At 42.6% G+C, this 16,435-nt stretch overlaps 1 protein-coding gene across 1 annotated transcript in view; it reads left to right on the top strand.

Annotated features, from left to right (window-relative positions):
- rpap2 (RNA polymerase II associated protein 2) overlaps positions 1-14,747 on the top strand; it is a 28,291-nt gene extending 13,544 nt beyond the window's left edge. The window contains exons 11-12 of the mRNA XM_017712272.2: positions 1,604-1,672; positions 14,507-14,747. Of these exons, the coding sequence (XP_017567761.1) occupies positions 1,604-1,672; positions 14,507-14,672 (235 nt within the window). The 3' untranslated portion in view covers positions 14,673-14,747. The remainder of the gene's footprint in view (positions 1-1,603; positions 1,673-14,506) is intronic.
- Positions 14,748-16,435: the final 1,688 nt, after the last annotated feature.

The raw sequence follows: 16,435 nt of genomic DNA, 5'->3' as shown, positions 1-16,435 counted from the left end.
ACTGGGTCAGTAAACAGCCTGTAGTAGCTTTTATTTGAATGCTTAGGGGTTAAATTGAGGGGTTTGGGCTGCGGACAGGCCCTGTTTTTTATTTGTGAATAAATAATGAATGCTATTGTTTATTGTATGTGGTATTATATTAGCAGTGATTTAATGAAAATGTGATTAAAATTGTTAGTCCGTTTCTGTCTTAGACAGGAATTCCCCTGATTTTCTGGTTTTCCCCTGATCAGAATTCTTGCGCAATTACATTAAGATGTACACAAAGTCATTCAGAGTGGTTTGAGGTGAAATGCTGGGTTCTAGAAATACTTACCAACCAAAATCCTTTACAGTGGTAGTGGTGGTGATGGGAACCAGACGTCTCAAGACTTTAACACCTCTAAAAGCAGTACTTTGCTGCCAATGCCGTCCAGTCAGATTTGCAAACGTGCTTCTCAAAATACTTTAGACCCCAGCCTTCCTACCGTACATCACCAGCCAGTTCAACCCTGTTTAATAGCATTATTAATCTATCAACACCATTAGCTATTTATATGCATTTGACTATATTTAGTAATAGGGCTGAACGATTTTGGAAAAATATCTAATTGCGATTTTTCTGATTGATGCTGCAACTGCAATTTAAATGGCTATTATTTTTGTAAATTGAGGTCCAGGCCTGTTATTTTGGCCAGGATAGCCTAGAACACCCACTTTTTCTGGCTTGAGACCTGAACACTGAACATGCCGGACTGCCACTTAGTTGTGGTTGTGATGTCACAACATATAGTTGTTGTGATCGGTCCAACTCATCTTCAGGCAGTTTGCAAGCTCTGATATTACATTATTATTTATTACACCGATCAGGCATAACAATATGACCACCTCCTTGTTTCTGCGCTCATTGTCCACTTTATCAGCTCCACTTACTGTATAGCTGCACTTTTGTAGTTCTACAGTTACAGACTGTAGTCCATCTGTTTCTTTGATACTTTGTTACCCTGTTCTTCAGTGGTCAGGACCCCCATGGACCCTCACAGAGCAGGTACTGTTTGGGTGGTGTGTCATTCTCAGCACTGCAGTAACACTGACGTGGTGGTGGTGTGTTAGTGTGTGTTGTGCTGGTACGAGTGGATCAGACACAGCAGTGCTGCTGGAGTTTTTAAACACTGTGTCCACTCACTGTCCACTCTATTAGACGACTACCTTGTCAGTCCACCTTGTAGATGTAAAGTCAGAGACGACAGCTCATCTGCTGTTGGTCATCCTCTAGTCGTTCATCAGTGGTCACTGGACGCTGTTGGCTGGATATTTTTTGACTATTCTCAGTCCAGCAGCGACACTGAGGTGTTTTAAAAACTCCAGCAGCACTGCTGTGTCTGATCCACTCAGACCAGCGCAACACACACTAACACACCACCACCACGTCAGTGTTACTGCAGTGCTGAGAATGACCCACCACCCAAATAGTACCTGCTCTGTGAGGGTCCATGGGGGTCCTGACCACTGAAGAACAGGGTAACAGAGTATCAGAGAAACAGAGCATGTTTTGACAGGCTGATGTGCTGATGGCTGCTTTGTGTCTCTTACTAATGTCTTTTTTTTTTTTTTTTTCTTCCAGATTTACAAATGTTAACATCATTCACAAGCCTCCTGAGTGGACCCTGATCGCAGTCATTCTTCTGTCAATGTAAGTCTCAATCTTTCTGACCATATGTGTATAATATAGTGGTGGACATTAACTGAGTAACTGAGTAAATGTAATTAGTTTCTGTACTTTAGTATTTTTGGTGTATCTGTACTGAAGTTTCTCCGTTCTGGGCGACTTTCTCCTTTCACTCCACTACATTTCAGAGTCTAATATCCGACTTTTTCCTCCTACATTTTGAGAAATCTGTCATTCCTTTTGGTTTCTGTGTATATAAAAACGTGACATGTCAAAACGAAAGAAGCGCAAAGCCAGAGCACCAATCAGGGCCCATCGGTCACTTTGTTTAGAGCTGGTTTTGACCTGTTGGTCAGACCGACCCAGTGCAGCACGCGGTTCAACGTCAGCGCAGCAGCGTAAAACTTTGGGAGAGTCTGTTCAACATAAATGATGAACTAACCTAACTTTGTGTAAATAGAGCTCAATATAGAAATATGTCCACATATGCAGTCGAGACTGACGCGGCTTTTTTCTGAATTTCTACAAACACCATTTCATTTTATAGTAAATGAGTTTGGGCTGGTTTATGTTTATGAACAGACGCCTACAGATCAACATAGTAAAGGAGCTCATCTGTGATCCTGAGTTTAAAGCCAGTTTTTATTCAACTTAAACTTGGAACTAAGTTGTAAATAAATCTGAAACTGAAACTTTGCTTGTGTGTAAAAAGTGATTTCAGAGCCACTCGGTTCTCCCTGATGGAAACTGTTTACCTTCAGTGTTTTGTGCTTCTGATCATTTTAATAGACGTCAGCGTCACTAATTAATGACGTTCTATTAAAAGACTGGTTTATCAAGAGAGACGCTGGAGGACTTTCACCTGAAATGAGTTCATGAAGCCAGTCTGGTTATAAAAATGATAACAGGACCAGATCAGAGCCAGAATTACTCTTTTAGTACTTTTACTTTATACTTAAGTACATTTGAAGGTAAATACTTTAGAACTTTTATTCAAGTGGAGGTCTAAAGGGAGGAACTTCTACTTTTACTGCAGTAATATTTTACCTTGGGTATCTCTACTTTATCTCAAGCACAGGATTTGTGTTCTTCGTCCACCACTGGTGTAATATATGTTTATAATAAGCACACAATCTTCCAAAACGTCTTGGTGCTCAAGCATTAAGATTTTCCTTTCCCTGGAACTAAGGTTTCTAGGCCAACCCCTGAAAAACAGCCCCATATCATTATCCCTCCTCCACCAAACTTTACAGCTGGCACAGTGCAGTCAGGCAGGTATCGTTCTCTTGGCATTCACCAAACCCAGACCCGTCCATCAGACTGACCGATAGAGAAGCCTGATTCGTCACTCCACAGAATACGTTTCCACTCTTCCAGAGTCCAGTGGCGGTGTTCATTCATGCTTCCAACCATCGGACACTTCTGGAAATCGGAAAGGCTCATAGTCGTACGGCCATCAGTACCAGCCTGTTTCAAGCTGGTAGCTCTGACCTCAGCAGCTGACGCAGCTGATGGATGCGATTGAGCATCTGCTGCATTTTCGTGTATCTATTTAAGACGTGCCTGAAACATCCCTGACCCGGCCATTCAGCTAAAGGGATTAACGGTTATAACATATATAAGGAAAGTTCCCCAGGAGTCGTGTCACTGGTGTCACTGCGTAACAAAAAATCACTTATTTTGAAATAAGTCACACCGATGACGTCACTCGACGTCCTTCTACCTGTTGTCTGAGGATCTATGAAGAGAAGCTCACGGTGAGTCCACTGTGTCTCTCAGTTCTCAGAGGTTTTCTCACTCAGCTCACGATCTCATGTGAAGCTTTTAGCTGACGTCACTGGGGCGACCGGCTTGTGTGAAATTGAGAAAAAATAGAATACAAGTGGATGAAATTACAATTATTTTTAGGGCAGATTCCAAGATTGACAGCGTGTGGTTTGATGGTCTGTAGCAGCCGTTTAGTAAAATGCATTTGTCATTAGAAACGTCTCTGGCGTGACCTTTATTATGTGTAACCCATGGATGGGTAGAAAAGTGGACGTTTCTGTAGAATGACCCAATGATTTGTTAACAGGGGTGCCCAAACTTTTGCATACAACTGTACAGTTTATGCGGTTTCTATACACACCGGTTGTGGTGGCTCTCTATGACTGATCTTTCTGTGATCTGCGCAGTTCTTCTAGAAGTACTGACCCATATACTCCCATAAGTTGTGCAAATAGCAGAGAAACTTTAATGAGTACCATGTTAGACAGCAAGCAGCACAAATTTAAAAGGAAATCTTCAGAATATGATTGAAGCCCCAGTGATTTAGGTTCTGTGTAATCTTTCCTGAGAAAGTAGCAAATGTGCTGGTATTTAGTGAAGGACTTCAGTGGAACTGCTGCTTGGCTGAAGCTTCTCTGAGCTCTTTAATGGCTCAGATTATGGAGCTGTATTGTTTTGTTGTTATCTGATGACGGCTGCTGATTAGAGTTTATGGCAGTTTGGTGGCCTGCTGTGCGATGGCAGTGAAAGTATGCGGTGCGGCAGCTGGAGGGCAGGATCGTCGGAGAGAAACTGACCAAGGAAATCAGGGAGCATTGTTTTCTCTGCAGGAACACCCAGTCAGTAAAACCATTAAAGCAGAGTGATTTATCTTCAGGGGAGACGGAGCGAGCTGTCCTGATGAATTTAATCCCAAACACAAACATGTAGACAAGCTGCTGAAGTACTTGGAGTAACAGCGTTTTAATTCTGTAGGTAGTTTGAGTTTGTTTAATATTTCCACTCATGTTAATTAGTAATAGGCAATGATTATGGAAAAAAATTCCTAATATACGCTATATTTATAAAAGTATTGGCTCGTCTGGCTTCACACGCATATGAACTTGAGCGACATCCCATTCTTAATCCATAGGGTTTAATATGATGTCGGCCCACCCTTTGCAGCTATAACAGCTTCAACTCTTCTGGGAAGGCTTTCCACAAGGATTAGGAGTGTTTATGGGAATTTTTGACCGTTCTTCCAGAAGCGCATTTGTGAGGTCAGACACTGATGTTGGACGAGAAGGTCTGGCTCACAGTCTCCACTCTAATTCATCCCAAAGGTGTTCTATGGGGTTGAGGTCAGGACTCTGTGCAGGCCAGTCAAGTTCTTCCACACCAAACTGGCTCATCCGTGTCTTTATGGACCTGCTTTGTGCACTGGTGTGCAGTCATGTTGGAACAGGAAGGGGCCGTCCCCAAACTGTTCCCACAAACTTTTCACCTGGAAAAACTGATTTTAAGGCTCACAATCAGACCTTAAAACCACTGCTGTACCTTTGAGGGAACATTTACATAGTTTTTACCTTGATGAACCAAAAATGTGCCTTAATTTCTAAGTGTCCACTCTATTGTTACAGAAAATCAATAAGTCGAATGATACTTAATTACTTAAGCTTATTATTATTATTATTATTATTATTATTATTATTATTATTAAGTGCCGTCAAGTTACTTCAGATTCCTGGCGACCGTTTGGATAGTGTTTCTCCAGAATATCCTGTCTTGTTTTTGTCTTTAGTTTGAATAACTGCTTCATGTTTCCTCTGATTGTGTCCACCCACCTTCTAGCTGGTCGTCCTCTTCCACTTTTACCTTCACCTGTTCCAAGAGTAATGGCCATTTCCAGTTAATTGGATCTTCTCAGAATGTGTCCAAAATAAGAGCTTCAGTCTGGTTTCCTGGGATTTGAGTTAGAGGTGAGACTTGATTTGGTCAAAGATCCATTTCTTTGCCGTCCAAGGGTCTCTAAGAAGTCTCAAAATCCCCCTTTAGTCAGCGGTTGGCATTGGGCATGGTGACCTTAAACTCATTCTGTTGGTCAGTGTTCACAGTTGAGCACCTGTGCCCCCAATGGGGGCACTTTCAAGGGGAATTCCACTGTTTTTTTCAAAGTTTCTGTTTCTAGTTCAGTGATTGAGACTTAAAGTCATTCAGAGCGGTTTGATATGAAGTGGTTTATTGTAGGGAAACGTACTGACTCAGATTTCTTTACAGTGGTGGTGAAAGGATCCTGGAGTCATGATGTCCACCCTACACTCCTAGCTATTACTACTACTAATACCACTGCTATTAATATTAGCAGTATAATAACTCTGTAGGTAGTCTGACCCGAGGAGGACGGGTCCCCCCTTGTGAGCCTTGGTTCCTCCCACTCGCTGCACAGCCGGCAGTTCGTTCTCCAGCTCCTTACACTAAATTCCCAAACTGTCGTCAGCACTGAGCAGCTTTTCGGTGTTTTATTGGGTCAGTTTTATGGCTCAGTCTGATTTGGTCCGACTCTGAAGATCAGACTCCACGTCTGGCGAATGGTGTTGGGTTCATTTCTGGCTGATTCCAGGTTGTTCAGCTGTTCTTCTGTCACAGCTGCCGACTGAAAAGCTGCTCAGTGGTGACGACAGTTTGGGAAGTTAGTGTCGTCTCGTCTTCAGAGTCGGACCAAACCGGCTGTCGGTCAGATGTGATTTTAACAGTGTCCGTTTTCTGTTTGTAAAAACGTCTATTAAAGTCACTGCTTAGCAACGGCGTCTCAGCAGAGTGATACAATGTTTGTGAAAAAGCCTGTGATGTTGTGGTGAAATGACAGGACGATTAGATCAACCAATCAGCTGGCGTGGCCAGAACTAGCTGTAGTATAAATGTCATTGCAGCACAGATATTGAACAAAACTGTTATTTGATGTGTACAGTCAGGTGGACCGCTGTGAACAATTCTTCAGTTCTGACTCTTAATAGAACATTTAACATCAAACTGCTCTAAATGACTTTATATCTTAATTGTTTAATTATGCAGAAATTCTGGTGGAGTTCCCCTTCAAAGTAGCTAGAAGTAAAGTCTCTATGTACTTCTGGACGAATGGTGTACGTTAGCCTTGTAGCTCCAGTTCAGAGCTAAAGAAGCTTCAGCAAACATGGGTTAAGGGTGGAACTACATTCGATTTTATTTTTTTAACTTTAATTTGCAGGAGATATTATACAGAAGTGGCCAGATTGCAGACAGACAAAAGATGTTAGATATGGGATATATATCTCTTCATAAAAATGCCCACCCCTAATGTAAACACCTCCAGCGCTGAGCTGTTGGTGTCTGAACCGTCCGTGCCGGCGCAGTGCTGGTATGTCTGAATGAGGAGCCGTAGAAAGGTGGACTTGTGTTCCCTGTGTCTGGAGCAGAGGTGGCTCTGGGGGGTTGTTTGTACTGCGCCAGATGGCTTGTGTGACTTCCCCAGGTTTTATGAAGGCTCCGAGGAGTTCCGTGCTGCTCCCGCCTGAGTCAACACGCAGCCCGCCTTTATCTCAGCGGATCCGTGATAGAAAAGCAGCAGCATGGGAATCACTCCACCTGAGGATTTACACCCCCCTCCACCGAAGAGCTGCTCAAAAACAAGGCTCTGATTTATGATTTACTCCTGCAGTGCGGTTCCACTTTAACACGCTCGGTCTTCTCACTTGGGTTAAGTGTCCTCACGCATTCCAAAACCTATTCCTACACCGACTGGCCACTTCATTACATCTACGCTCACTGTCCACTTTATCAGCTCCACCTACTGTATAGCTGCACTCTGTAGTTCTACAGTTACAGACTGTAGTCCATCTGTTTCTCTGATACTCTGTTACCCTGTTCTTCAGTGGTCAGGACCCCCATGGACCCTCACAGAGCAGGTACTATTTGGGTGGTGGGTCATTCTCAGCACTGCAGTGACACTGACATGGTGGTGTTGTGTTAGTGTGTGTTGCGCTGGACTGAGTGGATCAGACACAGCAGTGCTGCTGGAGTTTTTAGACACCTCAGTGTTGCTGCTGGACTGAGAACCAAAAATATCCAGCCAACAGCGTCTTGTGACCACTGATGAAGGACTAGAGGATGACCAACACAAACTGTGCAGCAGCAGATGAGCTGTCGTCTCTGACTTTACATTTACAAGGTGGACCGACGAGGTAGGAGTGTCTAATAGAGTGGACAGTGAGTGGACTCATGTGTTAGTGCTGAGAATGATCCACCACCCAAATAGTACCTGCTCTGTGGGGATTCTGACCATTGTAGAACTACAAAGTGCTCCTATATGTCAGTGGAGCTTATAAAATGGACAGTGAGCGTAGAAACAAGGAGGTGGTTTTAATGTTGCGGCCAATGGGTGTATATACACACACACACACACACACACACACACACACACACACACACACACACACACACACACACCCCTTTGTGGCTGTAATGACCTCCACTCTTCTGTGAAGCATCTGTGGGCATTCGTAAGGTTATTAACACTTTAATGCCAAAGCAAAAAAAAGACATTGATTCAGATTCAGATTCCTTTATTGATCCCAGGGGGAAATTGCAGTTGTTACAGTTGCAGCCATTTATATAAAAGAATAAACACTTTAATAATTTAAAACATCCATCCATCCATCCATCCATCCATTTTCCAAGCCGCTTCTCCGTCAGGGTCACGGGGGGGTGCTGGAGCCTATCCCAGCAGTCTTCGGGCGAAAGGCACGATACACCCTGGACAGGTCGCCAGTCCATCACAGGGCAGACACACAGACACAGACAGTCACTCACACCTAGGGGCAGTTTAGCATGTCCAATTGGCCTGACTGCATGTCTTTGGACTGTGGGAGGAAACCGGAGAACCCGCAGGAAACCCACGCAGACACAGGGAGAACATGCAAACTCCACACAGAGAGGACCCCAGTCGCCCGGCCAGGGAATCGAACCCAGGCCCTCCTCGCTGTGAGGCGACAGCGCTACCCACCACGCCACCGTGCCGCCCCGTATATTGTTAATTTAAAACAATATAGAGAAATTTACAGTATGTACACGAGATTTAAGTACTTATGAATACAGTAAAGTGGCGGTGATTGTGATAATAAATATGAAACATCAGGTATAAAGCAGTTCAACTCTTTAAATGATTTAAATGAAGTTAGTGTCCCTCTGAGTTTTTGCACACACGATTGTTGTTATTGCACATATGACCAGCTTCGTATTGAGTTTTGTGTCACACACCGAGGGAGGAGTTATAGAGTTTGATGGCCACAGGTAAGAATGACCTCCTGTGGCGCTCTGTGGTCATTTTGGTCTTTTTCAATAGTGTGACTTCTCACTGCTGGCGTCACATTAATTTCCATGCGTAAAAATGATCTAACATAGCCGAAGATTTGTAGACTTTTATTTTGTTTGGATCCGAACTGTTTTGAGGACGTAGATGCACGAGCAGTGTTGTACCTCACACTTCCCTGTCCTTTTATTGTTACTCTGATGAAACAAATCGGGAACGTTTGTTCGTATAGCAATCAGAATTTCACCCTGAGTCTCTGAAAATATCTTTATCCGGTGATCAAGGCAGCGTGGGGCTTCTTTTATACAGTGATAGGAAACACAGAATCTCACCGAAAGCTCCAGGTGTACACACTGATCCGCTGTCTTATGGCCAAAGTGGACATTCATGCTCACCAACTACTGTGCAGGCAGATTTTACTCAGACAAAAGAGGCCAACACAAGCATGATGGACGGATCTCTGAAGAGACGTTAGGTAAAGAGTGTTTCGTTAGTACATGTTTACCTAGAACCATTTTAGGAACCTTTATTTTTGAGAGTGTCGTGGCTGCTTTGGTCCAGCTGAAGTTTCAGTAGGTTATATTTATGATCAGCTGGTGTTGCGTGGAAATAAACAGCCCTTTGTTTCCGTTCATAAATAATTTGGACGCAGGCCTTATGTTAGCCGTGCAGCTAGCTGCCGCCGCTTTGTTCGGACTCGATAAATAATGAATAAACCTGCCGAAACAGTAGAACAGGTGGAACGCGAGCTGCTCCGTTGTTCTCATCCTGAGAGAGGCTTGGGCAGACAGGCGGTTTCTTCTACCTGCTGCCGCCCCTGGGTTTCACTTCAGAGACTGGGCTCCAGTCTAGGTCTTGGTGTCGTCATGATCACAAATATTGATCAGATATTATAATCATACATGTTTATCATGAAAACTAGTGTTCAAAAGTCTGACTGGGATGTGTCCAGAGATGTTTCCCAGAATGATGAACCGAGATTTAAGTTAAAATGAATTGAATATCCTCGGTTCATGCTGTAATCTATAATCTATATTCGTCTATAATCATCTTGTTTTTTGTGTTTAAACTCTACGTTGTTACATTTGTAGGTTTTGGTTGGGAATAAAAAGCTTTCATTTTTAAAAGGCCCAACCAAAAAGTGTCCAATCAGGATTGTTTTCTTATTAGTGTCTAGGTAGATAAAACCAAGTGAGCTCTCTCATTGGTTAAGAGCTCAGGAGCCAGACAGAGGGCCTTGCGCATTAGATTAACTGCCAACAAGAATCGGGAAGTAACAGAGGAATCAACCAGTTGCATGAGAAAATACTACGCTAGATCTTCTGAAAGTTCTAGATACATCACTGACTGCGAATAGGCCAACCAGGTTCCAGTCAGTTGTTCTAAATGGATGGTATTTTGCTCTTGTTGGAACTTGTATTTCCAAAAATGGAAACTTTTCAGGAGAAGAAAAAACTTTTCTTTTAATGTAAGTCAATGGAACCAGAGTTTTTTCCAAATTTTTTGGGCCGTTTCTTTTGGTCTGTTCATTGTGAAATTTGCAGACGGTGTAAAGGGCAGCAGGTCTTTTCAAGTTATGTAAAAAAAAAAATAATAATAATAATAATACTAAAAAAAAAAAAAAAATTAAAAGCTTAAATGGGGATACAAGGTTTTGTTACGACAGCAGTGATATGTTAACGTCTGTTAACTGTTTGTGTTTAATCTGAAACGGCCAAAAAACGTTCACATGAATTGCTGTTAGCTTGGCGCTAACATCTTGCCAAAATACCATAGGGGCGCTAGCAGGAATTAGCGTTACCATAGAGGTCCTTGTATTTGACCAACTTTTGATGTTTATGGCCTGAACTTGAAAGCCTAACTCTAGTAGTCATTGTTCCACAGGTCAAGATAGACGATAAAGTGAGCTGGATCTTGACTTGACATGTAGACCCTTACTCTGATTTCTTTCATTTTCCTACGTCAGTGAATGTTCGCAAATCAGATGCAGAAGAGAAAAAAACGGACACTCTAATTTCAGTGGTGCAACAGTGAAACGGCAAGAAATGACCCTGTTGTGCGCAGTTTGGAAAGTCCCACATCAGTATTTACCCGTAAACAAATCCAAAAACGCAGCGAGAAGTTTCCATGTGCAGGGCTTTTTAGTGAGGTTGTCGAGTTGCTACGTTACAGTTGCACAGTGTATTAAAAAGAAATTTTGTCTAGTGACTCATGTAGACCAAAGGTTTTACTTACCATCAGATTACTGAGGTGCTTGTAAACATGTTGAGGGATTATCTCCAAAATCTGCTTGCCTGCAGTTTTCAGGCTCTATATAAATGTGTGTGCATGCATATGAAGTCCATGACAAGCGATGAGCAGCATTCATTACACTTAGCAGAGGATTTTAGTGGCTCTCTTGACCGAATCTTAATGTCCTGCATGGATGAAATAGTGCTGTTATGATTATATTGTGATTGCGATACATTTCAGTACGTTAAAAATGCACCGGTGAATCGATAAGATACATTTTGATCATTAATACACCAATCAGGCATAACATGATGACCACCTCCTCGTTTCTACGCTCATTGTCCACTTTATCAGCTCCACTTACTGTATAGCTGCACTTTGTAGTTCTACAGTTACAGACTGTAGTCCATCTGTTTCTCTGATACTCTGTTACCCTGTTCTTCAGTGGTCAGGACCCCCATGGACCCTCACAGAGCAGGTACTATTTGGGTGATGGATCATTCTCAGCACTGCAGTAACGCTGACGTGGTGGTGGTGTGTTAGTGTGTGTTGTGCTGGTACGAGTGGATCAGACAGCAGTGCTGCTGGAGTTTTTAAACACTGTGTCCACTCACTGTCCACTCTATTAGACACTCCCACCTCGTCGGTCCACCTTGTAGATGTAAAGTCAGAGACGACAGCTCATCTGCTGCTGCACAGTTTGTGTTGGTCATCCTCTAGTCCTTCATCAGTGGTCACAGGACTCTGTTGGCTGGATATTTTTGGTTGGTGGACGATTCTCAGTCCAGCAGCGACACTGAGGTGTTTAAACACTCCTGTCTGATCCACTCGTACCAGCGCAACAAGCACTAACACACCACCACCGCGTCAGTGTTACTGCAATGCTGAGAATGACCCACCACCCAAATAGTACCTGCTCTATGAGGGTCCATGGGGGTCCTGGACAGAAACAGATGGATTTAATGTTATGCCTGATCAGTGTTTACTTTGTGTTGGATTACATGAAGAGCCTGATTTATTAAAACACTCACAGAGGCTCATCTGGGGCTGTGATTGGTCAGCATGATCACAGCGCACTGTAAACAACACTGGTTGGTTAGGGGGCTCATTTGCATATTGCAGCCTTGCATGATGTAAGTAATGTAAAAGCCAGTATCAGCTAACAGTTAATAATCAATACACAGCGCAGCCCGAGGCTGTTTTCGCTCTGCAAATCTTCTCGGTTCTCTCAAGTTTACTGTATGGAAATTCTGCCTCTTCTGTCTCATTTCGAGTAAACGTGTGAGACGGGTGGCAGCAGTCTCTGACCTCTGTGACGTCTAGCACATCTTCCGGCTTTCTGTGGCTTCTTAGAAGTCATGAAATACAGTTTCTGACAAATCTTGAGTCTTGAAATGCGTAGATTAGCCCGTAATGGTTCGTATCTGAAATTTCCTACTTAGATTTTTTTTTTTTTTTTAGCACAAATCTGTAAAACCCTCTCAAAGTAATCAAATCACTGAGTTTTTGTCAGCTGACCATATTAAAGTGTCCATATCGTGCATGCCTTTGTGATTCAGTTATGATGTTTCAGTGGGTTTATGTTTCATTTTTAAGTGGCCGTTTTCCTACCGCTGTTCATCTCCTGGAATTAAACTGTTTTTTGTTACTGTGCCTTATTGACTGGTATATGTAAATTAGCTCTGTTCTGATAGGCTGCCTCATTTACAAGCCGTCCAGGCTGAAACACTATAACTTCAGCGTGAGTATAGGGAGATAATCCGCTGTAGACTGAGTAAGTGGATGCATGTGAATGTGTTGGTTTTTGTGACTTCACTGAAACAGTGAGTTTAAAATCGGCCGTCTCCCGGTTTCCCTGAATGGACCGTTTACATCACCGTTTTATTCCAAAAGGGCAAGGAAAGTTCAGTTCTCAATGACTGTATCCCTTTGCTGATGGTACAACCACAAAGTTTCATCACTTTAGTTCAGGAGTCACAACCCAAAATGTAAAAAGCACCTTTTTGCCCTTTCAACGAAAATCAAACCACCTTAGGAGTCACAACATGTAATGTCCATTTTACCGTTTTGGCTGTAAATGTGTCTCAGTATGTGTTGATGTACTCGTGTAGGCTAAAGAATATAATATAAAGGAAAACTCAGACTTACTTTGCTCTGCTTTAAGCTTCAGCTCAGCTATAGCTGCTTTTCTCGCATCTCCAGCAGGAAACTTTTCCTCAAAAGTAGAACAAAGTTTGCTTCTTGTAAAATGTCTCTCAGCTTTCGACTTTTTACGAGGCTGAAGTCGTTACTCATTCGCATTTCCCCATTCCACCTTAAATGGTTCCTGAGGCGCCAGAATGTGGCTGCTGCACCATTTAAGGTGGACCGGGACAATTACTTTAAGATGCCGCCAAACGAGAAACTGACTTCAGCTTTGTGACTTTTCAGTGTTTGACAGTTTCTCCTTGTAGAGTAAACGTATCCGGAAACCAGCTGGAGTGATTATAAATGCAAATAAATCCATTCGTCTCCAAATTATCCATGTTCGTCTTAAATCTCTCTCTGCCGTTTCGTTAGATACTAGCTAGACGAGACTGTTGTCTGTGTTGCTATGGTGACCAGCCGTCTGCGCTGATCTTCAGGGTTAAAGAGTGAAATAGCAGTTATAAGCTACATGAACTCCAGCGTTTGAGACCATTTACTGTTAAACTGTGTTGAAGGATCAGCAGAGCTTTATTTTACTGTAGAGGAGGATTATTTTATTATTACCTACTGATCTAATTCAGCTGTGGAGCCAAAACGGGGCAGTGAAAGAGCCACATGTTGACAACCCAACAACAAGGTCTGTGGCATTTTGCCATACCATACTAAAGATAGCTCTTGCCCATAAATAGGTAAAAGGCTTTAATAGATGTTAAAGGATCTTAAATTCAAACGCATGTGGTCTTTTAGGCTATAGACCCCCCATACATGGCTGCGTATGCGACACAGGGCTGTACATTAAACTAGAGTTAGCTGGTGCTGAGCTAGCGTGCTCAGACGCTGTGATATGGGTCAGTCACTGCAAGTTAGGTCTTAAATTACAATTCATTACACATCTTAAAGGGCCCATATCATGGAAAAGTCAACTTGCCTTACTTTTCTAAGGTCAGTGAGACTGATGTAGTTTGTAAACATTGTTAAAGTCCATACATGGAGGCTAAGCTTCAATTTAAACTCACTCTTTTTTTGTGATGTCATGCAATCACATTTAAATACATCCTCCTTTGCAGCCTACGGCAGTTTAGCCCCGCCCATTCATGCTGAAGTTATAAAGAGTGTTTCAGGCTGGACTACTGGCAGCCAATGAGAACTGAGGTCATTTACATACAACATTCTTGAAGGAACAGTAACAAAACCAGACTGTTGGTCATGTAAATGTGAATCGAGTTGTTGGGACATAAAACTACACAGATGTCAAAGTTGATTTTAGAGAAAAGAGTAAAATACAAGAATATTTTAAAGTGTTACATTTAACTCGAGGACGCCTGGTGACTGTGCTGTGTTTCGGCCAGGTTAACGGAGGTGTCCCCGCTGTTGAAGGAGTCGATGGCCAAGGCGTCTTCAGTGGAGTACATCTCCTCTCTTATGAAGGAGCTCAGACTGAAGGAGCAGGATCTACAGAGCCTCGTACAGCTCTTCATACCCGGCAGACACACGTCCTCCACACACCCACACTAAATAAAGCAGTGTTGAATTCATTTGATTGAAACATGTTCAGCTGTTCCACATGAATAAAATGATTTATGAGTTTCACTCATGTCAGTCATTTTTGGACATAATAGCACGTATTTAGTTTTACTCCATTTGAAAAGACCAACTGCTCTTTGTTGTTTCTCTGTAGCTTTTAATCAGTTTTTGAACATTTTTCCACTTTGACTTTCTCCTTCCTTATACAAATGGGTAATAGTGTGTGTGTGTGTATGTATGTATGTATGTGTGTGTGTGTGTGTGTATATATATATATATATATATATATATATATATATATATATATATATATATATATATATATATATATATATATATTAGACAAGATATTTAATGTTCAAATGGATAAACTTTTGTTTTTTGCAAATATTCACTCATTTTGAATTTGATGCCTGCAACACGTTCCAAAGAAGTTGGGACAGGGGCAACAAAAGACTGGGAAAGTTGAGGAAAGCTCAAAAAACACCTGTTTGGAACGTTCCACAGGTGAACAGGTTAATTGGAAACAGGCGAGTGTCATGAGTGGGTATAAAGGCAGCATCCCTGAAAGGCTCAGTCGTTCACAAGCAAGGACGGGGCGAGGTTCACCACTTAGTGAACAACTGCGTGAGCAAATAGTCCAACAGTTTAAGAACAACGTTTCTCAACGTGCAACTGCAAGGAATTTAGGGATTTCATCATCTACAGTCCATAATATCATCAAAAGATTCAGAGAATCTGGAGAAATCTCTGCAAGTAAGCAGCAAGACAGAAAACCAACACTGAATGCCCGTGACCTTCGATCCCTCAGGCAGCACTGCATTAAAACCCACATCATTCTGTAACGGATATTATCACATGGGCTCAGGAACACTTCGGAAAACTACTGTCAGCGAACTCAGTTCGTCGCTCCATCTACAAGTGCAAGTTAAAACTCTGCAAAGCGAAGCCACATATCAACACCACCCAGAAACACCGCCGGCTTCTCTGGGCCGAGCTCATCTGAGATGGACTGACGCAGAGTGGAAAAGTGTCCTGTGGTCTGACGAGTCCACATTTCAAATTGATTTTGGAAATCATGGACATTGTGTCCTCCGGGCCAAAGAGGAAAAGGACTGTCTTGATTGTTTTCAGCACAAAGTTCAAAAGCCAGCATCTCTGATGGTGTGGGAGTGTGTTAGTGGCAGGGGTAACTTGCCCATCTCTGAAGGCCCCATTAATGCTGGAAGGTACATACAGGTTTTGGAGCAACATCTGCTGCCATCCAAGCAGCGTCTTTTTCAGGGACGTCCTGCTTATTTCAGCAAGACGACGCCAAGCCACATGCTGCACGTGTTACAACAGCGTGGCTTCGTAGTAAAAGAGTGCGGGTACTAGACTGGCCTGCCTGCAGTCCAGACCGTCTCCCATTGAAAATGTGTGGCGCGTTATGAAGCACAAAATACGACAACAAAGTTTATCCGTTTGAACATTAAATATCTTGTCTTTGTATTGTATTCAATTGAATGTAGGTTGAAAAGGATTTGCTAATCATCGTATTCTGTTTTTATTCATGTTTTACACAGCGTCCCAACTTCATTGGAATTGGGGTTGTAAAATGTACTCTAACCTTTACAGGTGAACTTATGTGACCTCTAAACTTTTGAATGCACATGTCCAACTGTTCTATGTTTCAGTACTTTTTGCAGAACTTGCTGTTCTCTAACAAGGAGCTTAATGGCAAGGTGGTGGTGGTGGTGGTGGTGTTACAGAGT

The sequence above is a fragment of the Pygocentrus nattereri genome, chromosome 19 (genome assembly GCF_015220715.1).
Source record: "Pygocentrus nattereri isolate fPygNat1 chromosome 19, fPygNat1.pri, whole genome shotgun sequence".
NCBI lineage: Eukaryota > Metazoa > Chordata > Actinopteri > Characiformes > Serrasalmidae > Pygocentrus > Pygocentrus nattereri.
This window is presented reverse-complemented; position numbering and strand designations above follow the sequence as displayed.